The sequence below is a fragment of the Hemitrygon akajei genome, chromosome 10 (assembly GCF_048418815.1).
Source record: "Hemitrygon akajei chromosome 10, sHemAka1.3, whole genome shotgun sequence".
Lineage (NCBI taxonomy): Eukaryota > Metazoa > Chordata > Chondrichthyes > Myliobatiformes > Dasyatidae > Hemitrygon > Hemitrygon akajei.
In genome coordinates, this window is record NC_133133.1 from 48101635 (window position 1) to 48126135 (window position 24501).

The following is a 24501-nucleotide window of genomic DNA, read 5'->3' on the forward strand; positions in this document are numbered from 1 at the left end:
TAGATGCCTCGATAATTAATAACTACAGGCCAGTATTAAACTTACCATATTTAAGCAAAATCATTGAAAAGATTGTTTATCAACAACTTAACAGATTTTTGGCACTAAGCAACTATATGGATGTTTTCCAGAATGGATTTTGACAACACTGAGACCTTTCTGTTCGAGGTTTTAAGTGGTAGCTACTTAGAACATGATGATGGAAAATTTTCAGTTTTGGGTCTACTGGAACATAGTGCTGCTTTTGACCCAATTCATATATCATATTACTGGACAGACTGGAACACTGGGTGGTATAGTCCTAAAGTGGTTTAAATCATACTTACAGGATAAGGGACTATTTTGTATCAATTGGTAGGTGCATATCTGACCAAACAAAAAGACTAATCAGAGTGCCTCAAGAGTCCATACTAGGGCCTCTTCTGTTTAACATACACATCCTCCCTCTTCTTTAAATCATGGTAAGCAACAAAATATCTTACCTTAATTATCCAGATGACACTCAGACTTATATAACGGTGTCATCAGTGACTATGGTCCCATATAATCACTAAAAAATATATATTGATCCATTGATTGGATGAGCAAAAAATTCCTCCAGTTAAACAAAGAGAAAACTGAAATGATTATTTCTGGTGCCAAAAAAGAATGATTAAAAGTCAGTGCTCACTTAGGTTCCCTGTTATTACAAACTGCAAACCAAGCCAGAAACCTTGGTATTGTGATGGACTCTGACTTAAATTTTAGCTGTCACATTAAGACAGTTGCAAAGTCAGCCTACTACCATCTTAAAAATATAGTAAGAGTTAAGGAGCTTAGGTCTCATAAGATCTAGAAAACTCATCCATGCTTTTTTTAAAGTAGGCTTGACTACTGTAATGGCACTTGCACAAGTCTCTGAAAAAATCTATCAGATAGTTGCAGCTCATTCAAAACACTGCTGCTAGAGTCCTCACTAAGACCAAGAAAGTAGAACTTATCACTCCAGTTCTCAGATTAATACACTGGCTTCCTGTCCATCAGCAGATTGACTTTAAAATATTACTGCTGGTTTATAAAGCACTGAATGGTCTCGGGCCAAAATATATCTCCAATCTCCTGCTGCATTATGAACCTTCCCGAGCTCTCAAGTCGCCTGGGGCAGGTCTGGTTACAGTCCCCAGGGTCAAAACTAAACGTGGTGAAACAGCTTTTAGTTACTATGCTCCGCATATCTGGAATGAACTTCCAGAGGGTATGAAGTCTGCCCCAACTTTATGTTCTTTTAAATCGAGGCTTAAAACTTCTCTTTTTGCTGTGGCATTTAATTAGAATCTCATGAACTGTAACTTTTATTCCTTTATATTTATGTGTGATTTTATTCTCTTTATATTGTCTGAAATTTGATGTTTGATTTTTATATCTTGTTTTATTAAAGTACTTTGAACTACTTGAGTTTGCAAAGTGCTATACAAAAAAATTTGCCTTTTCTTGCCCTTTTTAAAATGATTTCCTTATAACCCCAATGCCATATTACTTTGCAAGACTTACCTCTTCATGTGTAATCTTCATCTCATGCCTATTCCTTACAGATCTTTGTGCTGGATAAATTGAATATTTACGTTAAGTTAAAAACATCACAACAATACTTACATGAACAGATTGAATAGTACACTGAATGTTAACCACATGAAAGATTTTATCATCACAAGAACAGGAATACAAACAAAATTCAGGCAATAAACTTTGAAAACGCTACTCAAAAGGATTCAGTGTATCGTTTGTTTATTAAGATACAGGAAAAGCTTTCTCACATTTCTTGCGACACAGTGGAGGCCATTTGGCCCATTGTGTTTGTGTTGGCTAATCAATCCCATTCTCGCACTTCCTTCCCTCTCACATGCCCATCACCTCCATCCTGATATCCCTACAATTTATGTATACTGTATGACAGTTATCGTTTAACCTACAAATCAGCACATCTTTGGACAACCCAGGGAAAATTGTACACAGTCTCAGGAAAATGTACAGACCTCACACATTTAAGCCCACAGTACTAGAGCTAAGAGGTAGTGGCCATAACTGTCCTTCCACAGTGCATCATCTTGATTACCTTTGCCTTAGCTCAAGTACTCCTTAATAGAAAGAGCTGGTACATCCACCAGGCCCCACCTGTCTCCCTTCTCCAAACCCAAGGGCTCATTTTGTTTTCAGAGCCAGAGTGAGGCGTTCAATACTCATCTCATCACCTTCAGGAGAGCTTTGGCTGTTTCACCACTGAGCCCTTTTCTTTTACTCCACTATTGCACTACATTCTCAAAGGGGAATTCTCAAACATTCCCTACATTCCTTGGCTATCAGCCACCAAACCTCTCAGCTTGCACTCTCAGCCCACCTCCCAGTCCCAGTAGCTGGCAAGGACTACTCAAGCCTCGGTCCAGTAAAATGGGAGCTCCAGCTGCCTGACCAATGCTATATGGTGTCACTAGGCCAGAACAGTGTTTGGGCAGTGTGAGTGGATGGTGCATATGAACAATCAAGGTGGCAGCAGGTCAAGGAGCTGAGCAGAGCATATGGGATTAAAAAAAAGGTGCTTATCACCTACAGTTTTAAAAGCAATGAACATAACATTCTTAACTGTAATGCTGGAGAAAGCATCATTTGCAATGAAAGCATGTTACAACCTATCCCCTTTATACACAAAGAGGGAGAATCCTTCAACGCATTTTAAATAGAGCCGAGATCATTATTAGCTGATTGCATTTTCTGATGGAAAGCAGGTGTGGGTAGTTAGTGGAACCTGGGAATAACTGGAAACTAAACAAGGGGATTGAGGCCCAATTCCTGAGGTAAATAGCAAGGTGGAGAATTGCCAGAAAGGGCCCATGATGGTTCACAGCAAACTACGTACTTAGTGAGCTTCTCCAAGGACTGATAGTTTGATCTCCAGAGAGTATCAACTCACTTTCCACATTGATTGAAAAGCTAGAGATTGCCATTGATGGTGGCCTTGGAATCACTGAAGGAGACTAAACAACGCAGCCATGTCACTATTAGAAAAATTGCCTTCCTCAGAGACTGCAAGTCGATGAATTAAAAATCTGCTCTCAATAAGAAGAAGGTTGCTGGAATCAGTAGTGCTGAGAAGAGTAGGAAGTTAAGTGGAAGTGATCAGTAGAAGATACACCTCTACAACATGAGGTGTAAAGATCTACTACTCTAGGAGTTGGAGACAGAGAGAAGATGAAGTTCAAATCCAATTGATGATTGATGATGGAGTCCGTTCAACATTGGAGGAAAGATGCTAAATCAGGAACACTGTCATAAAGGGTTGTTTTATGGAAGCAGGTATTATGATACTGATTATCCTGTACTAACCACACAAAATAAGACTACAGCTTAACAACAGGTCCCAAAGAACCCACAACCAGTTAGGAAAAGGTAAGTGTCTTGGATTTTGTTTCTGTCTTTTTTAACTGAAAGAGGCCTGTCACAAGTGTGATGTGCGGCATCATTCTGTGAACAATAATCCCTTTTCGTTGTTATCCTTTATTTTGATCAAGTCCATGAGATTTGGATCTGTGACTATGTTGAGATCCAAACTAGGCTTAGTAAGCAGGTAAGAGTCACAAGAGCACTTTTGCAGACACTTTTCATTAGTCTACTGATGAATAAAAACAGACAGATTAGGTTGTCATTAGCTAGATTGTCCTGTATTTTGCTGAACAGAGTATCCCTAGGCAATTCTCCACATGAATGTCAGTATTATACAGTACTGTGCCAAAGCCTTATCACATTTATATAGCTCGGGTGTCTATATACACAGTACTGTAGTAAGTATTAAAAATAAACAAATTTCAAGACATGTGAGTGATGATAAACCTGATTCTGATATGGGTCTCTACTGTGGACTGAGAGAGGGAAGGGGACAGGGAGAGGGGAATCATGATTGTGAAAAGGGGGAGAGGGGAAGGAGTGAGCCGGAAACTCCAGAAAGATCAATAAAAGAATTGTTCGGGATCAAATGACCTTGCCTACTGTCTCAGGGCTGGCAGTGTCTGCAGCTGTGCCATTCCCCACCCTGGCATTCCTCCTCAACTACCTGTCCCACACCCCTCCCACAGCACTTCACCCTTTCCATTTTCAACATCTTTTGCTATCTCCAGATCTACACACTCGCTTTCTACTCCACATTGAAAAATACAGTACTGTGTACAGTACTAGGTCCCTAGCTATATACAAGCATCTAATATTTTTGAACAGCTTTGTAACTATGTCGGAAAGCTTGGCCAGAGCTTTTTTTTTTCTGGAACATAGGTCTTCAGTACTGAAGTTAATGTTGCAATAGTATGTCAGGTGAAAGTTCCACAATCAGGGTTCTGGAAATAGGGCAGCTGAAAGAATACTGGTTGTCTCTGTAAATTGTCTCATGCTGTTCACTCTACTGACCCATGACTGTGCTGCAACACACAGCTCGAGCCACATCAAGTTCGCCGATGACACGACTGTGGTGGGTCACATCAGCAAGAACGATGAGTCAGCTTACAGAAAGGAGGTGCAGCGGCTAACGGACTGGTGCAGAGCCAACAACCTGTCTCTGAATGTGAGCAAATCAAGAGGAGGTCGTTGACTTCAGGAGGGCATGGAGCGAGCACTCCTCGCTGAACATCGACGACACCTCGGTTGAGATCGTTAAGAGCATCAAATTTCTTGGTGTTCACCTGGCGGAGAATCTCACCTGGTCCCTCAACACCAGCTCCATTGCAAAGAAAGCCCAACACCGTCTCTACTTACTGTGAAGGCTGAGGAAAGTCCATCTCCCACCCCTCCATCCTCATCACATTCTACAGGGGTTGTATTGAGAGCATCCTGAGCAGCTGCATCACTGCCTGGTTTGGAAATTGCACCATCTAGGATCAAAAGACCCTGCAGTGGATAGTGAGGTCAGCTGAGAAGATCATCGGGGTCTCTCTTCCTGCCATCACGGACATTTACACTACACGCTGCATCCGCAAAGCAAACAGCGTTATGAAGGACCCCACGCACCCCTCATACAAACTCTTCTCCCTCCAACCATCTGGAAAAAGGCACTGAAGCATTCGGGCTCTCACAACCAGACTATGTAACAGTTTCTTCCCCCAAGCTATCAGACTCCTCAATGCCCAGATCCTGGACTGACACCAACTTACTGCCCTATTGTCTTGTTTATTATTTATTATAATGCCTGCACTGTTTTGTGCACTTTATGCAGTCCTGAGTAGGTCTGGAGTCTAGTGTAGTTGTTTTTTCTGTTTTTTTAATGTAGTTCAGTCTAGTTTTTGTACTGTTTCATGTAACACCATGGTCCTGAAAAACATTGTCTCGGTTTTACTGTGTACTGTCCCAGCAGTAATGGTCGAAATGACAATAAGTGACTTGACTTGATGCATAAGTACCCTCGTTGTAAGTAACATTTCAAGAATCTTTGACAATTAATAATACAAAGATGAAGAAGATTATCTTGTCATGTGTACATTAAACCATACAGCATTATGCATCATTTGCTTCAAATCAAATCAATAAGGATTGTGCTGGGCAAGTGTCACCACGGTTCCATTGCCAAAACTGCATGCTCACTACTTGCCAACCCTAACCCTGTGTCTTTGGAATGTAGAAGGAAACCGGGAGACCCAGAGGAAACCCACACAGTCACAGGGGGAATGATTAAATTTCTTACAGTGGCAGGGATTGAACCTCAGTCTTACAGCTGGCACTGTAAAGCATTGTGCTAACCACTCACGTCCCTTCTAACGTTGTGCCACTTCTCCATGTTTCCAAAGTCAATTGAAATGACTGTGGAGGTGAAAGTTCAGTGAAGAAGAAAAGCCAAAACTAGCTATGCTTTGGAAGTCATCGGACAGGTAACAATGAACCATCCAAAGGTCATTTTCTTTAATTGGAAAGTGAAGGGAAAATTGATTACAATGTCAGATCCTCTTGAGAACAGCCGTTTTATTCAGAATACACCAGTACAAGTTGGGTTAAGCAGTGCAGGTTGGCATTAACCAGATGCTAGTCTCTTACTGATGCATCCTGTCAATGGTGTGCTCTGTAGCGTGAAATCATTGAATGTGGCAGGAAAGCAGCAAGTGGCAGCATCTCAGTCAGTGATACGGTTATCCATCTGCAGGGACCCAAGCGACAGCTTCCAATGATTAGTGGATGTCACTCTCAGTAGCTCCTAGAATATTTGTTTAAGAAGAGATAACAAATAAAACTGGCCTAAGAGCTATGGAATCATTAACTGAAAGGAAGCTGTGGCATTTTAACTAAAAATATATTTTAAATGTATTTTGACTGTATAATGTACATTGTTCAAAAATAAAGAAATCCTTGACTATTAAGTACATTCGGTGTCTTGATGAAAAGTCTCAGCCTGAAATGTCAACTGTACTCTTCCATAAATGCTGCCTGGCCTGCTTAGTTCCTTCAGCATTTTGTGTGTTGCTTGGATTTCCAGCATTTGCACATTTTCTCTTGTTTTTGATATTTGCTGATATAATTCAAACACCACTATTAAGTGCCATAGACAGGGAACGATCATTTCCATTTCAGGTGTGTTTTTCAGCAAATGCTCTGAACTGTAATATTTATCACTGCATTACTCACTAAACCAATATTTACTCAAAACTTCCTTCTATATACAAAGAAAAGATTGCAGGCAAGTCATATTTCAGATCGGTGCTGCCCAAGCTGCAAGATCAGGAGACACATATTCCCAGGGAGGGCATCAAGTTTATAAATAATCTGGTCTAGTTGCCAATAGGGGTTTGGATTCAGTGGAGAGAATAGAGTTTATGATGGGAACTTAAGTTTATTCCTAACAACTGGGGGAAGTTAATGCTTAGCCAACCATTTTTGCTGAAGCCATACAGTCTGTGCACAGAAAAGGTGAGAATAGAGAATGTGATGAGCTAGAGCTGGATGACACGTGTGTTTCCATGTGTGGCAGATTGGTGCTAAGCCTTCTGCCTTACCTTGACATCCTTCACCATCAATCTCAAGCAAAAAGATCTCAAGAGGAAGATAATGTGTATTTCTCTGTGTGGGTGTTCATTTCGAATCAAAATGATAGGTTATACATTGCACTTGTGCTTTCCAGCAGCATCAGTTCTTACATGGATACAATTACATAATCAGTTAATGATCTTTATTTCAGCTACTTGATTTCTTTTGAAGAGAGGCTGAGCCTGTGTGCATCTTCTTTCTTTTTCATTTCCCATAATATATAATCTGTCGATGGATTACTGCCTCAAAGGCTAGTAACCCTTTCAATACCCACTCATTGTTTCTCCGATGTTTCCCACAGGAGAAGATGGCACTCGCATCATACACCAGGGTGCTCTCTTCAGTCACTGATGAGGTAACCGTAGCCTTTGCCTGCGGGCAGATGTCGTCAGGTGATTCCCAACCTTCACGGAGTGTTTCAACCTTAACTACTATACTCTCTAGTTTGTGGTGGTGCCCAAGTCACTGCCCATCTGTTCCTGACTTCCAGCTCAACTCTACTGGCCTGCTCCATATCCGGCAAGAGGCTCTTTCTGCTTCCTCCCCCATCCTGCGAGCTGCTTGGTTCTTGCTCTTTTCATCAAGGACCAGCACAGACAGCAACCTCCATGCCGACCTTGCTGAGAACCCTCTACAGCCAATCTCCATGGGGAATAACCACGTCTGCCATCCTTTGGCTCTGTACTCCTGGACTAAGGACCGGTAGTTCATGGCCTTCTTCTCCTGAGCCTCCTCACATCCTTCCTCCCGTGGTACTGTGAACTCCACCAGGATGATTTTCATGTCTCTGGTGGACCACAGTACAGTGTCTAGTCGAAGTGTGGTTTGCACCACCTCCGGGAACTGCAACTTCCTCACACATCAACCCTCAACTTCTCTGATTTGGTAGTTTTCAGCGGAATGGATTTAGGCTTCTTTGATATGACTGGCGTGGCCTTCTCCTTGATGAAAATTACTGAGGTGTCAGAATGTGGTGAACTACATATACCTGTCTGGACTGCTCCTGTGGCTCCTCCCACAGACCCCTGCTGACTGCTCCTGTGGCTCCTCCCCCAGACCCCTGTATAAAGGCGATTGAGGCCTGAGCCTGGCCTCATTCTCCAGGATGTAGTGTTGTTCATTCTTCCAGTCAATAAAAGCCGATATCACGCTTCTTACGTCTCAGAGTGAGTTATTGATGGTGCATCACAGCCTCTCTGCCAAATGGTCTCTTTTAACACCTCTCCCACTCCAGTGTGTCAGCAAGGGACAGCAGGACCTTGTCGTGGCATCACCTATACCGTCCTTGTGTTAAAGCTGTTTTACATGCTGACAGTATGTGTGCCATCGAACCCTGCTGACCACAAAGCTTACAGTTAGGGTCCTCTCTCGGCCCTCGTGTGCAGCTTGATGGTGTAGGGAGAGTGTCATTCAGGGATCATAGAAGGAGAGAAATGTGGAAGGTCTCCAGGCTCCAAAGCTCTGCCCAAGTGATCTTGCACTTGGAAAGACCCCATTTTGTCCAGGCACCCTGTGACCCTAACTTCATTGCCTTCGATAACCTCCTTTCATCCTTGTGGTTCCCTACCTCTGCCTGGACCACGTTATGCCTATCCCTTGCACTTGCACTCCCCCATCATTGGAAGTGTGCAGAGATGAGGCCTTGCTCAGGGTTGCTGATGATGTCTCTCAATTGGAGAGAGCCCACAGCCTGGACTAATGGCTGAGCTGGCAGCCAAGAGGAATGAGGTGGCCTTGGTCTTCTCACCCACGTGGCGCAGGAAGCATGGGACCTCCTTGACTGAATCTGTCCAGTCAGGCCTCTGTCCCTGCCTCAGTTCTGAAACAATTCCATATAATTCATGGTACCTTTGTAGTTAGGGCTAGAGTTGTCTATCCCTTTTTGTCCTTCTCAAAAAGGATGCAGTCCTGGATACAGTTCGCCATATCATCCTCATCCAATGCCATTCTATAGTCATCCAAATGGATGGAACCGCAGTACAGAGTATCATTATTAATGGTTTCCATTCCTGTGACTGCACCATAGCCTCTGGTATACTTAAAGGTGTTCTGCCTGTTTCCACCCCCCCCCCCCCCCGTTTCTCATCTATGTGCTAATTTGCAGCAATACGCAGCATCAGTTTCTGCATGTCACAAAAGACCCAATTACAGCAAGTTGTACTTTAGGCTACACAGTATTCAGTTTGAGTGTGATCAAGAGACAGATTTTAAACATTGGTGTGAAGTGACATTTATACCCTTGTTGTTCCATGTAGTCACAATATTGAATGAGAAAGATGGGGTCATAAGTTGAACTTGACTGCTAATGCAAGAAAACATGGATTATTTACTTGCTACTGCATATATTGTTCCACTTCTTTCACTGTAAGTGTTTCTCTCTCCATTGTGCTAATGTCCATATCCATTTACTGCTCTATGTATTATCTTCATTATCATACAGCTGTGTGGTGTGGAAGAAATCATTATCATGTGGGCCACTCTTAATGAGACCTATAGAAAGAATCCAATGGATTAGATGTAGCTTCAAAATTGAAAAGTAAAAAGTAAATTTTATTATCAAAGTGCATATATGTCACCATATAGAACCCTGACATTAATTTTCTTGTGGGGTTACTCAACAAGTTTACAGAATAGTAACTATAACAGGATCAATGAAAGACCAATCAGAGTGCAGAAGACAAAAAACTGCAAATGCAAATATAAATATAAATAAATAGCAAAAAATAATGAGAACATGAGATGAAGAGTGCTTGAAAGTGAGATAACTGGTTGTGGGAACATTTCAACGATGAGGCAAGTGAAGCTGAGTGTAGTCATTCCCTTTTTGTTCAAGAGCTTGATGGTTGAGAGGTCGTAACTGTTCTTGAACCTGGTGCTGTGAGTCCTGAGGCTCTTGTACCTTCTACCTGATGGCAGCTGTGAGAAGAGAGCATGGCCTGGGAGGTGGGGATCCCTGATGATGGATGCTGCTTTCCTACAACAGTACTTCATGTAGATGTGCTCAATGCTTGGGAGGGCTTTACCCGTGATGTGCAGGGCCGAATCCTCTCCTTTCTGTGGGATTTTCTATTCAATAGCATTGGTGTTTACTGCTTGAAGTTCATTGCAGTATTTTCAATGGAGTTTTGAATTGACACCTAGAGACATGATGGTAACACAGCTCAGCCTTCAGAATCCTAAGTTGAAACATGAAGAGTGTTAGCAGAGCAGTCAGAAGAGCAGATATACAACATATACTACTGGTAAGATAATGTCAATTTCATCTTAATGAAGCTAAAGTGTTGTAACTCATATGGACTTCTTGAAATAGTCTCACAGTGTTGTTTAGGTGTAGCCAATGCTGGCCTGTATGAGAACACAATCTGTATGAAACTCCAATTTCTATCCAATATTGTCCTTGGAGAAAGTGATGAAAATCTTTGCTTTGGCAAGTATGTAATCAATCAGCTGCTTAACATAAGCATGAACTGAGACCTCCTGGTGTTACCTGTAGAGGCAGGTAACTTCAGGACTGCAGTGACCTTGACTGCGACAAGAAGCGTCCTATCGCAAGCTAGATTGCAACAGTTCTTTGTCGGCCTTGTGATAGAATATGACACCAATTCCACAGCCCACTCATGGACTGTTCCTTAAATATGTGAAAGATTTTGTTCTGAGACGATTCCCTAATGGAGGTATGAGGATTGCTGGATAGTGACATAATAGCTGTTACTGTTGCTTTCCATTCTGAAGGACCTGGGTTTGATCCATGTCTCACATGTTGCCTGTCTGGAGTTTGTACATGCTCTCCTTGAATGCACATGTTTCATGCCACTTCCCAAAATCTCACTGGAGAGTTATTTGCTCACTGTGAGTTACTCCTTAAAATAGGGTAATGGGAAAATAAAGCAAAGGGGAATTAATCGGCATGTGTGTGCGAGAGAGAGAGAGAGAGTAAGTTGTAAGATCGCAGTGTCATAAGTGAAACACTCCGGTTTCCTTGGCCGCGTAAGTCTGGGGAAGACAACCTCTGGCCCAGCCAAACTCATGAGATTGAGCCGTGCTTGATCCCACCCCAAACCCCGGTTTGTGAGGATGCTGTGTCATTTGCTACCCTGTTACAAATTAATGTCATGAAATAACAGACAGTACACTGCATACAATTAAAGGAATGATATTTATGAATCTTAACTGAAGGGTTAGTAAAGAATAACAAAAAGAAAAGGGCCCGTTCTAATTAAACAGTCAAATGTGGACAAGTTGGAGCTCATCTTGAACTTCTCTGTCACTCATGCACTGGGCCCTCGGTCAACGTGAAAGCACCACACCACCTCCCGAACGTTGCTTGCAATCTATCTCAAACAAATGGATCTCCTACCGATCGTACACTACGACAGGTTCTCCCCAGCATCTTCTCTCGTCATCTCCTCTCAAACAAAAATAAACCCCAAGCCCAACTGTATTGTCCCTCACCAAAAAAAACTCCTGCTAATTGGATGGCACAAATTCCATATCATCCCTTATCTTCAACATTAGCCCAAACAGGCTGAAAGCAGAACAAACAGCTCTTACAGAGCTGCTGAATGAAATACCTATAGCATAACGGTAAAGATGTAAACAGGGCATTACACTCTTCCCCACCCCCACCACAAATAATCATGTCCTCATGACTTTGAAATAATTTTTCATCCTGTCATTAATAACACAATTTTCAAGGGAATTTCATGATGTCAGAACCTCCAATCCATTTGTGAATGGTAGTGACAAATCTCACTGGGGGATAGTTGATGGTAGTAACACTCTGTTCCCCTGGTGCTACATAAGCCAGCCTATCTGGGGATCTCCTGATTCTTTGAGACCTCCTTGTCCCATCACCTACATCTTCAATTTCAGACACTCCTTGGGATACTTCTGGTCTATACGGCAAGGCCTCCCCTGGTTTATCACTTGTGCCTTCCTACTACTTGGATCCCTCTGTTAGTTGGCTGAGTTCAGCTTCATCCCCAGCCCCCCTTCATGGTCCAGCTGCAAGCCTGCCTGAGCACTGCTAATTCCCCCCCCCCCCCCCCTCGAATTTCACCTGCCTCAGTGTGAGAAAGGTTTGGAAAGCCTCTTCCTCAATTATTGGGGAGTTGGTGAAAGGCAGCATATACCACATCCCCATTTCCTGATCCTATTTAGGGGTGGGTGCCAGTTCAATCCTTCCTGCTGCTGGTCCTTCAGTCTCGCCACATTGCCACAGAGTTCTCTTACTAGGTGTAGGGCCCAGGTCAGATGCTGGGTCAACACACGCACTTGTCCCAGAGGTAGAAGGTGGTTCCGATGGAGAATCTTGACAGGCCTATTCCCATCCTCTGATTTGTTGGTATATGGAGAAGCTAACAATACCAGTTGATTAACAAGGCGATGCCAGCCCCGGGCCTCCAGATGTTGGTTGTTCCCTGCTCGTATCTAGTTAGTAATTTTCGCTGCACCGGCTTCTAATGTGCTTGCTGGCTGTCTAAAATCAAATGAGTAAATATTTCTAGTCAACGGTCAGTATATTTTAATTTTTCCCTGATTTTCAGTCCTCCTGCTACCATGTTTAACAACAGGATAACTGTGGGATGAAAATTAGCCCAAATAAATTTGGAGAGAAATCTGGCAGGCCCTGGGGTGAGGATCTGCTGATCTTTGCAATGATATTTATAGAGATTTGTGACAACGGTACTCAATTGGTAGCATTCATGGCTCTCATCAGGTTATGAGTTCAATTCCCACTTCAGAGACTTAAACTGAAAAATCTAGTCTAACAACCAAGTGCACTAAATCCCATTTCACTGAAGAGGTTATAGGAGTATGCAATAACATTATTTTGAAGAAGAACAAGCAAGTTATACTTAGTGCCTTGATCAATTTATAATCTCAGTTAGTATATAACAGAAAGAATATCTGGCAATCATTTCCTTGCTGCCCATGAAATCTTGCTGAATACACGTTAATGACAGCATCATCTATATTATAGAAATGAGTACACTTCAGAGAGTGCACTGAAAAGTGCTATTTCAATCCAATGTTTTCTGATAATATGAATAAGATTGAAAAATGCCTATGCTTTTAACAGGGCATTCTTATGATGCTCCAGTATCTTCTCATGTTGAGGCATTCCTAAATAATTCTGCAGCACAACGTACATCAGAAGTCCAGTGATGAATTGTATTCCTGCCACTTCACTTCCTTGACCTTTTGAGACTAATAAAAATAACTACTCCAAATTTTCCTCCCACTTCCCTCTTCTATTTCTCACTCTGGCCTCTTCCCTCTTCTCGCCTGTCTATCACCTCCCCTGGTGCCCCTCCTTCTTCTCTTTCTCCAATGGTCCACTCTCCTCTGCTATCTGCTAAGTTAAACTAACTAATTCCACAATACATGCCGGTGATAATAAACCTAATTTTGATCCTACCTGATCCCTCCTTCTCCGTTCTTGCCTTTCCTAACCACCTGGTTTCCCCTATCACCTTCTAGCTCGGGCTCCTTCCCTCTCTCCACCTTTTTTCTTTTCCTGGCATCTTCCCCCTTCCTTTTCAGTCCTGAAGAAGGGTCTCGGCCCATTTCCATAGATGATGTCTGAACTGCTGAGTTCCTATAGCATTTTGTGCGTGTATTTTGGAAACGAGAAAATTTGCAGATGCTAGAAACCCAAGCAACACACACAAAATGCTAGAGGAACTCAGCAGGCCAGGCGGCAGCTTTGGGGAAAAAAGTACAGTTGACGTTTCGGCCCAAAACCCTTCAGTCTGCCAAAGGGTTTTGGCTTGAAATGTCGACTGTACTTTTTTCTATTGAGGCTGCCTGGCCTAATGAGTTCATCCAGCATTTTGTGTGTGTTGCTTGATTTTGGTACTGCAATTCTGGTACTAAACATGAAAGAGTTAAACGAACAATGTTTGCTCAGAACAATAATTCCACGTAGTCTTAAGTAAATTGTTGAGTAATCCACGAAGACTTTAATCTGGATGTTTCTCCTTGTAGTTCATTAAACATGCAATTTGTTAACCTTTTGGCCATTGCTTCAGACAGCATTTTGTAAAAACACTCAAATTTTGTGGAATTGTGCTAGATTAAGGAGGTTATATCACACTCTTGAGCAATTGTTTAGGAAGTTAGTGAATAGATAAATCACTGAAATATTAGGCCAAACAAGTTCATGACCATTCGAATCATCATTTAAAGCTATAAACGTTTGTAGATATGTTGGCAATTACAGTATGTAGTAAAGATTTTTCAGTCATTCTCTTGAATATTTGGTTTGCAAAGTGAAATACATGGATTAGTGTTTCCAATTTTTCTGCTACAGTCTGAGAATTGCTAGCTGTTTCAAAATCAGAATCAGATTTAATATCACTGGCATATGTCATGAAATCTGTTGATCTGTGGCAGCAGTACATTGCAATATACAATTAAAAATAAATTGATGTACAAAACCATTAGCATAGCTGAGTGTACCATTATCAATATGCTAGTGGTCACCAATGGATGACAAAAAATTCAGATGGATCAACCACTTGAATGTATAATACATTATATATTGCAATGTACTGCTCACAAAACAACAAATTTCATAATATATGACAGTGATATTAAACCTGATTCTGAGCAGTCCAAAATAACCTGTGACTGTCACAGCTACATCTTGAAACTCCCTGACTATTGCCCAGGAGTATTCTATTCAGATGAATCTAATCCAGCTAATTAGCACACAATCTATTCTTAGTCATGAATGGTGATGGAAGATACCATTGACAATAATACCAAGAGGCACCTAGATAAAAACTACTCAGAGGCCCAGGAACACTAGGCTCCAATATCATTACAGATGTCGTCCGTGCATGGATGAGGGGAGGGTGACTGCCCTGGGCATTAAGGCATCATTTGACTGAGGGTGGTCAAGACCTCTGAGAAAACTGAAATCCACGGACATCAAGTGGAAAAATACTCTGCTGCCTAGATTCATAACTCGCACAAAAAAAGATTGTTGTGATTATTACCGTAGATGTCGGATTATAAGCCGCTACTTTTTTCCCACATTTTGAACAGCTTTGAACACTGCGGCCTTTACTACGGTGCGGCTAATGCATGATTTTTTTTCATGCCGCCAAAAACATTTTGCCTCGTAACAGTAGACCAATAAAATTGATGAGTAGTTCACAGAGGTCCAATGAAATTGTACGATAAATCAAGCGCACTTTCACAATTAAATTATTGTAAATCAGTCATTTGTACTCACCCTCATCAACATGGAAAACACTCGAAGAAAAGCATTGTGCTGCCTTTATGGCAGTTATTTAGTTTATAATATTTTCGCTTAGTAATTCATTTGTTAGTTAAAGTTAGAAGTGTTTTAACTATATTTGTTTTCTGTACTACATCCTGGGATGCTATGACATCACACCCGGTTTCGCCGCGTCTTGTGGGAAATACCGGTTTGCGATAAACGGGAAGGCGGGGGGCGAGCGGTGGAGCGGCGGAGCCAAAACGCTGCTCTTAAGTTAAAGGCGATCAATAACTTTTCCTGGTAGGCTGCAGTATATATATTTTTTACCAGTCGTTAGGAGATATTGGAATGTTGTTCAGTAAAAAAGTATACGCAACGTATATTTAAAAGTAGCCGCGTTACAGGCACGGTTCGAAAAAAAGCATTTGCAATATGTATTTGTTTATGTTACCATATGGATTTAATTAAAAGTTAAAAAATCCTCACGTGTAATATCTTTCTGTGTAAATATCTCATATTACAACGTGGGACACCTGCAGCCGAAAATCCGGTGCGGCCTAAAATCCGGTGCGGCTTGTACAAGTACAAAATTGATTTTATTTCTAAAATTAGAGCCAGCGGCTTTTAATCAGGTGCGCTCTGTAGTGCGAAATCTACGGTAGTTAGTCATTCCAACCTTAAGACATCATTGCTGGAGTTCCTTGGGGCAGTAATCTGGACCCAACCTTGCCTCGTTTCCATGCATCATGAAGTTAGAAACAGGAATGTTTGCTGATGGTTGCCCAATGTTCTGTTCCACTTACACCTCCTCAGTAAATGATAGTCTATGAAATAGGTTTTTGATAACAATCAAGTATGCACTCTTGTGTCTCATAATATTTGTGCCACATAAGTATCAGACAATGACAATTTTCAACGAGAGAGAACCTAACCACCTGTCTTTGTACAATGCCGATAGCATTGCTTAGTCTACCACAATCTATATCCCGGTGGTCACCAATGACCAGAAATTTGGACGGAACAGCCACATAAATGCAATGTGTATAAGATCAGGACAGAAGCCTTGCATGGGGTACCTTATCAAAACCTTATCAATTCCTGCTGTTGTTTTTTATACTCACTGTGTATGTTTTCCACATGAGTTCTCTCTGAGTGCTCCAGTTTCCTCCCACGTTCCAAAAATGTATGGTTCATGCTGTGTTCATGCTGTGTTGTCACCAGCAGTGAGGTGACACTGGTCTGCCTCGTGCACAGTCCTCAGGCTGTGCTGGTCATTGATGCAAAATAATGCATTTCACTGTGTGTTTCGACGTTTCAATGTGCATGTGAAAAATAAAGCTGATCTTTTAATCTTTTAAGCCCATGCGTCTAACACTAAAAAAGGACGAGGGCAGCCGGACCATACAAGTGTCCTCTAAAGTGCACCCCATCCAGACGTGGAAGTAGATTGCCCATTCTACATCATTACTTCTCCTAAGTCCAGGGCTTTCTGCCCAGCAGTATCATGGGAATACCTACACCAGAGAGACTGCAGCCTTTCACAATATCTCATTACTGTCCACTTCGGAGAAATTTAGGATGGCCAAAGATGATGGCCATATCCTAGAAATTAATACATAAATAAACATTTTTATTGCCATGCACAGCTTCAATTTGCTGATCAAATTCATAGATAACATGACATCAGATACCATATTTCCAACAATGATGAGATAGCCCACAGGGGAGAAATCATTGCCCTGACACAGTGGTGCCAAGAAAACAAGCTCTCCCTCAATGTCAAAAACTGAAGGAGTTGATAGTGGAATACAGGAGGAACGGAGACAGGCTAGCCCCTGTTGACATCAATGGGACTGCAGTTGAGAAAGTGAGAAGTTTCAAATTCCTCTGTATACACATTACCGAGGAATCTCACCTGGACTGTACATACCGGCTGTGTAATGAAAAAAGCACAGCAGCACCTCTTTCATCTCAGTCAGCTGAAAAGGTTTGCCATGAGCCCCCACTTTCTCAGGACTTTCTCCGGGGCACTATCGAGAGCATCCTGACTGGCTGTGTCACCGCCTGGTACGGGAGCTGTACTACCCTCAATTGCAGAGAGTGGTGTGGACAACCCAGTGCATCTGTGGATGTGCAGTTCCTTCTATTCAGGACATTTTAAGCAGCAGGTGTGTATATAAAAAAAGGTCCCGGAGGATTATCAGGGACTCCAGCCACCCCGACCCCAAACACAAACAGCTGCTTCCACTTGGCAAACAGAACCACAGCATTAAGGCCAGGATCCACAGGGTCTTGGACAGCTTCTTTCACCAGGCCATCAGATTTATCAATACACATTGATCTGATTGCATATCTGACTACATTGTATCTGACTGTACAAATATGTATACAAAACAAATATGTATATAATCTTAGTGTTTGGGCAATATCCTCTCACATTTCCCCTCCTTAATGTTTGTACATAGCAACGGAGAAGCAACATAAAGATTTTTTACTCCTCATGTTGTGAGATGAATGTAAGAAATAAAATTCTAATTCTAATTTTCTTAGCAGAGGAGTTCATGGGCGTTCACTAAAAGCTCAATAAGATGTTTTCCAGGTGGTTGTAATATTGCTTGATCCTACCTTTAACAATATATTGGGTGGGTCAAAACATCCTGCGTTTCACAGTGGATGTAAAGCCCATATGCAGTACTGGCTGGTTACCAAACCTAAGGCAAATTTACAACATATCAATAATTTTCATCATTTTGTCAGGTAGAATTGTGTGAATGTTGATGATCTATTTTTGTCACATAAAAATCAGAGTGAGACGCAATGCTTTTATACTGTCAAAAAAAATTCCCCCTGGCATACAAAGTGTCAGATAAAACAGAACAATTGAAGTGTTTATAACAGAACAGCTGGTTCCACGGCTCAATACAACCCAGGCTTAGGTGCTTTTATGTAATGCTTCATGCTTTTAACTGAAGTAAAAAACATCATTTGTTAAAGGTTAACACTGCCAATCACAGGCTTGTTGTTGCCTGATTTCTAAAGTAATTAGTTTATATGTAACGCCACCACTTGTTCAATGTTCCAGTGGTTTATTAATCCTGCCCTTGCTGGATGAACTCTCTATGGATAATGGAACAGGTGTGACTGTTCTCTGAGTCATTTATTTGATGGAAAAGTGAGTTCTACCCCAGACCCATCAATAAAGGCTCTTATTGGTTGACTCCTTTCCAATGATGAGGCACCTGGAAAAGAGACATTGACTTGATCCAGCTGACCAATGGGTTGAAATCTGACTGGATACGTTTAGAAGGAGATAGGAGGGCAGGAAGTCCTCACTTGCAGACCCCAGTCTGTATGGATTGGCAACAACATCTCCTCCACAATCACTATCAGCACAGATGCACTACAAGGCTTAGCTCCCTGCTCTACTCGTATTATATTTATGACTGTGAGGGTAAGTACAGCTCTATTGCTATATTTGAGTTTGCTTATGTACCACTATTGTTGGCTGAATCAAAGGTGGTGATAAATTGACATTTAGTAGGGAGACAGAAAATCTGGTTGAATGGTGCATCAACAAGAACCTCTTACTCAACATCAGTAAAGCCAAATAGATGATTATTGGCAACTGGAGGAAGAATCTGGGGGTCCATAAGATAGTCCTCAATGGGGGATTGGAGGTAGAGAGGGTCAGTAACTTTAAGTCCCTGTAGGGGGTGCCCAACAGGGGTCGCCAACGTGTTACCATAAAAGGATGTGTCCTAGGATCAGCAGGTAAGTGGCATTTCAAAGAAGACACAGCAGTGCCTTTACTTTCTGAAAAGTTTGTGCAGATTTGGCACATCATCTAAACCTTCGGCAAACTTCTATAGATGCACAGTGGAGACTATCCCAACTGACTGCATCCTGGCCTGGTATGGCAACACAAATGCACAAGAATGGATAAGTCTACAAAAAGTAGTGGATACAGCCCAGTCGATCAGAAGAAAAGCCCTCCATTCAGCATTCAGTACAGATACAGGAAAGCAGCATTAATCATCGAGGAACCCCAGCCAGGCCATGTTCACTTCTTGCTGCTGTCATCAGGAAGGAGGTGCAAGAGCCTTAACCATCAGGTTCAGGAACGTTTATTGATGTTCAACCATCAGGCTTCTGAACCAATATGGATAACTTCACATGGCTCAACATTGAACTGAATCCACAACCTATGGACTCCCTTTCAAGGACTCATGTTCTCAGTATTATTTATTTGTTTATTATTACCTTTTGTACTTACACAGTTTGTGTTATTTTGGCTGTTTGTCAGTCCTTGTGAATAGTTTTTTTTATTGATTCTAATGCATTTCTTTGTTCTACTGTGAATGCCTGTGAGAAAATGAGTTTTAGCGCAATATATAGTGACATGTGCATACCATGATAATAAATTTACTTTGAGAGAATTAAGGTAGGAATGAGGTAGAGAAGGTAATTAATAAAGCAGTGAGATTTCTAGCAGGGATAGAGCAGGACACTGCTCCTACATGTTAGAATGGGATGCAACCAGTGGGAGAAGATGCAAACTACTCTATGGCTATCACACAGAGATAGAACAGTTTATGGCAAGAGAAATAAGACAGAGCAATCTTTATGTAAGTAGTTCCAAGTAAGCTTGACATTGGATATCAGAACATAGAAAATAGAACATAGAATTGCATCAGGAATCGGCCTTCTGCCAACATATTGATCCTGCACATTCACATTTCTATCTAGAAGTCTTTTAAATGCCAATATTGTACTGAACTTCATCACCAACCTTGGCAGAGCATGCCAGACAACCCACCACTCTCTGTATATAAAAAAAAAATGTTCTGCATATCTCCTTTGAATTTGCCTCTCATCTTAAATGCATGCCCTCTGGTATTTGACATTTCAACCCTGGGAAAAGAATCCAGTTGTTAACATGACCAATATCTATGGAAATATTTAGTTTCAATATAATTATGGAGAAGGATAGGACTGGACCCAGGGTTGAGATTTTTGATTGGAGAAAGGCTAACTTTGAGGAGATGTGAAAGGATTTAGAAGGAGTGGATTGGGACAATTTGTTTTATGGAAAGGATGTAATAGAGAAAAGGAGATCATTTAAAGGAGAAATTTTGAGGGTACAGAATCTTTGTTCCTGTAAGGTTGAAAGGAAAGGTTAAAAGTTTGAGAGAGCCATGGTTTTCAAGGGATATTGGAAACTTGGTTCGGAAAAAGAGAAAGCTACAATAAATATAGGCAGCATTGAGTAAATGAGGTGCTCAAGGAATATAAAGAATGTAAAAAAGAATCTTAACAAAGAAATTAGAAAAGCTAAAAGAAGATACGAGGTTGCTTTGGCAAGTAAGGTGAAAGTAAATCCAAAGGGTTTCTACAGCTATATTAATAGCAAAAGGATAGTGAGGGATAAAATTGGTCCCTTAGGGAATCAGGTTGGACAGCTATGTATTGAGCCAAAAGAGATGGAGGAGATTTTGAACAACTTCTTCGGTATTCACTAAGGAGAAGGATATTGAATTGTGTAAGGTAAGGGAAACAAGTAGGGTAGTTATGGAAACTATGATGATTAAAGAAGAAGAAGTACTGGCACTTTTAAGGAATATAAAAGTGGATAAATCTCCAGGTCCTGACAGAATATTCCCTAGGACTTTGAGGGAAGTTAGTGTAGAGATAGCAGGGGCTCTGACAGAAATATTTCAAATGTCATTAGAAATGGGATGGTGCCAGGGGATTGGCGTATTGCTCATGTTGTTCCATTGTTTAAAAAGGGTTCTAAGAGTAAACCTAGCAATTATAGGCCTGTAAGTTTGATGTTAGTGGTGGGTAAATTAATGGAAAGTATTCTTAGAGATGGTATATATAATTATCTGGGTAGACAGGGTCTAATTAAGAACAGTCAACATGGATTTGTGTATGGAAGGTCATGTTTGACAAATCTTATTGAATTTTTTGAAGAGGTTACTAGGAAAGTTGACAAGGGTAAAGCAGTGGATGTTGTCTATATGGACTTCAGTAAGGCCTTTGACAAGGTTCTGCATGGAAGGTTAGTTAGGAAGGTTCAATCTTTAGGTGTTAATATTGAAGTAGTAAAATGGATTCACCAGTGGCTGGATGGGAGATGCCAGAGAGTAGTGGTGGATAACTGTTTGTCAGGTTGGAGGCCGGTGACTAGTGCTGTCCCTCAGGAATCTGTACTGGGTCCAATGTTGTTTGTCATATACATTAATGATCTGGATGATGGGGTGGTAAATTGGATTATTAAGTATGCAGATCTTACTAAAATAGGTGGTGTTGTAGATAATGAAGTAGATTTTCAAAGCTTGCAAGAGATTTAGGCCAGTTAGATGAGTGGGCTGAAAGATGGCAGATGGAGTTTAATGCTGATAAGTTTAAGGTGCTACATTTTGGTAGGAATAATCAAAATAGGACATGCATGGTAAATGGTAGGGCATTGAAGAATGCAGTAGAACAGAATGATCTAGGAATAATGGTGCATAGTTCTCTGAAGGTGGAATCTCATGTGGATAGGGTGGTGAAGAAAGCTTTTGGTATGCTGGCCTTTATAAATCAGAGCATTGAGAATAGGAGTTGGGATGTAATGTTAAAATTGTACAAGGCATTGGTAAGGCTGAATTTGGAGTATTGTGTACAGTTCTGGTCACCGAATTATAGAAAAGATGTCAACAAAATAGAGAGAGTACAGCGGAGATTTACTAGAATGTTACCTGGGTTTCAGCACCTAAGTTGCAGAGAAAGGTTGAACAAGTTAGGTCTTTATTCTTTGGAGCGTAGAAGGTTGAGGGGGGACTTGATAGAGGTATTTAAAATTATGAGGGGTATAGGTAGAGTTGACATGGATAGGCTTTTTCCATTGAGAGTAGGGGAGATTCAAACAAGAGGACATGAGTTGAGAGTTAGGGGACAAAAGTTTAGGGGTAACATGAGGGGGAATTTCTTTACTCAGAGAGTGGTAGCTGTGTGGAACGAGCTTCCAGTAGAAGTGGTAGAGGCAGGTTCGATTTTGTCATTTAAAGTAAAATTGGATAGGTATATGGACAGGAAAGGAATGGAGGGTTATGGGCTGAGTGTAGGTATGTGGGACTAAGTGAGAGTAAGCGTTCTAGAAGGGCTGAGATGGCCTGTTTCCGTGCTGTAATTGTTATATGGTTGTATCTGGTTGTTTAATTGGCCATTGTAAATTGCCCTTGATGTAGGGGAATGGATGAGGAACAAAAAACAAGAAATATCTGACCATTTGCTTTGATTTCATCGGTAAATTATTAAAAAGCTATACAAAACATGTTATAGCAGGGCACATATAAAATGAAGCTTTTCAGACAAAATCAGCATGGTTTTGTGAAAAAAAAAATCTTTAATCAATTTATTGGACTTCTGAATGTAGGGTACTTTGGATAAAAGGGAGCTCAGTATGTGTATGCTTGGATTTCAAGACTGTATTTGATAAGGTGTCCCATTGAAAAAACAGTTTGCAGAAAATAAAAGGTAATGGTGCAGGATATAGCATTTTGGAATAGATGGAAAATTGGCCATAAATGGAAACAGAGGATAGACCTAAATGGATGTTTTCCTGCTCATTAAGATGCAATATGTGATTCTTTACAGATAATGGTGTTGGGGCCCCAACTTTTGAAATTTACCACCTTTTGCGATAAAATGTTCCCATACACTGTATCTGTTTAAAATGACTACCCCTCAATCCTGCAACCATATCTCCTCATTTGCAATTCTCCCAATTGCAGAAATAACATTTTAACATTAACATGTCTGATGTCACCACATCAGAGACATTCCCCAACCCCACTCACCCTGCAGCTGGACAAGATTATTTTTATCTCCTTTTCAGGGTCTCGCCCTGAGGCTTTGCCTTCGTGCTTCCTCCTAGAGATACAGCCTGACCTGCTGAACATTTCCAACATTTTCTGATTTTGTTTTAGATTTCCAGCATCATTAGTTCTATTGATTTCCACATAGTGATGGAGTTGGACCTTGGATTCTTTTCCTGTAGTCTTTCCTAATGGCAGTACGTATTTGAGTTGCTTTATATTCATGCAGTAGCCAAGATTCATAGAAGTGACACAAGCTCTATGGCCCACCAACGGGTGAAGACATATCCCTGAATAAATACATCACAAACATTCAGTGATATGTTTCTAGTGTCAATCTCTTGGCATTAAAACATCAATGTAAAAGTTATCTCTAAAAAGCTTGGAGTATTGTAATAAAAATGGTAGGGTGCTGATCCTTCAGCACCAACTCATAGCAGTGAAGCACTTACTGTAGGTAATGAAGAGTGAAAATGCTCCAATTTAAAAACTCGCCGTGCCTGCAATTGCTGTCAGCAGTAATAATGACCTGTGAGTAGAAGGACCTTATTTCAATCGTAATCTCCAATCTCTCACAGTCACATCAGAACCTGACAGCTAATCAGGACCCTGCAGAAGTACAGCCGAATCTTTTGCAGAATTCCCTCCAGGCTCAAAGATAATTTGCTTTCACTCCATTTTTGTGAATTGTAAGGTGCTTATGGGAACTGCAGCCTCTGTCACAGGCTGGGAGGGAGATATTTGATGGGTAGGTATGTTATTTATTTGCTGATTTAGAACTGCTCCGCCCAGCAACCCCAGACATCCCTGATTTAACTCAAACTTAATCACAGGACAATTTACAATGACCATTTAACCTACCCAGAATGACTGTGGGAAGAAATCGGAGGGCCCAAAGAAAACGCATGCATTCCATGGGGATGATGTACAGAGACTCCTTACAGAAGATGCTGGGACTGAACTTCAGACTCCGATGCTTTAATAGTGTTGTGCGAATCACTACACTACCGTGGTGCTGTGAATTGTTTGAAAAATTCAGGACAACTTTTGCCATTTTTATTTAATCTTTATGTGTTCCCCTGATGTGCTCAGCACCTTCACAGATGCTCCTTATCTAATTTGAACTTTCATGGGCCAGAAAATAATGAGAAGATCTCATGTTTTGAAATAAACTTTACAACCATCTCCAAAGTATCTTCCTGGAAATCTCTAGCTGTGACAAAACTTAGAGTAGGGTGCCTGGTGTCAGACTTGTAGATATGGTCAACTGCTAATCCAAAATGGCTGACAAGAAATTGTGAATGTGTCCTTGCTTTGAGTGGAAATGATCTTGATGGGGCAGTAGAAGCAATGCATGTTCTAGTTAGTGGCATAATACTG

At 41.2% G+C, this 24501-nt stretch overlaps 1 protein-coding gene across 2 annotated transcripts in view; it reads left to right on the forward strand.

Annotated features, from left to right (window-relative positions):
• Positions 1-24501, forward strand: part of LOC140734355 (rho GTPase-activating protein 6-like) — a 278830-nt gene that overhangs the window by 22419 nt on the left and 231910 nt on the right. The window contains exon 1 of one of the 2 annotated variants that reach the window (XM_073058206.1): positions 18611-18710. The exons of the other annotated variant lie outside the window; for it this stretch is intronic. Within the exon in view, the coding sequence (XP_072914307.1) occupies positions 18699-18710 (12 nt within the window). The 5' untranslated portion in view covers positions 18611-18698. Of the gene's footprint in view, positions 1-18610; positions 18711-24501 lie in introns of those variants that run through there. 2 annotated transcript variants of the gene reach the window in all.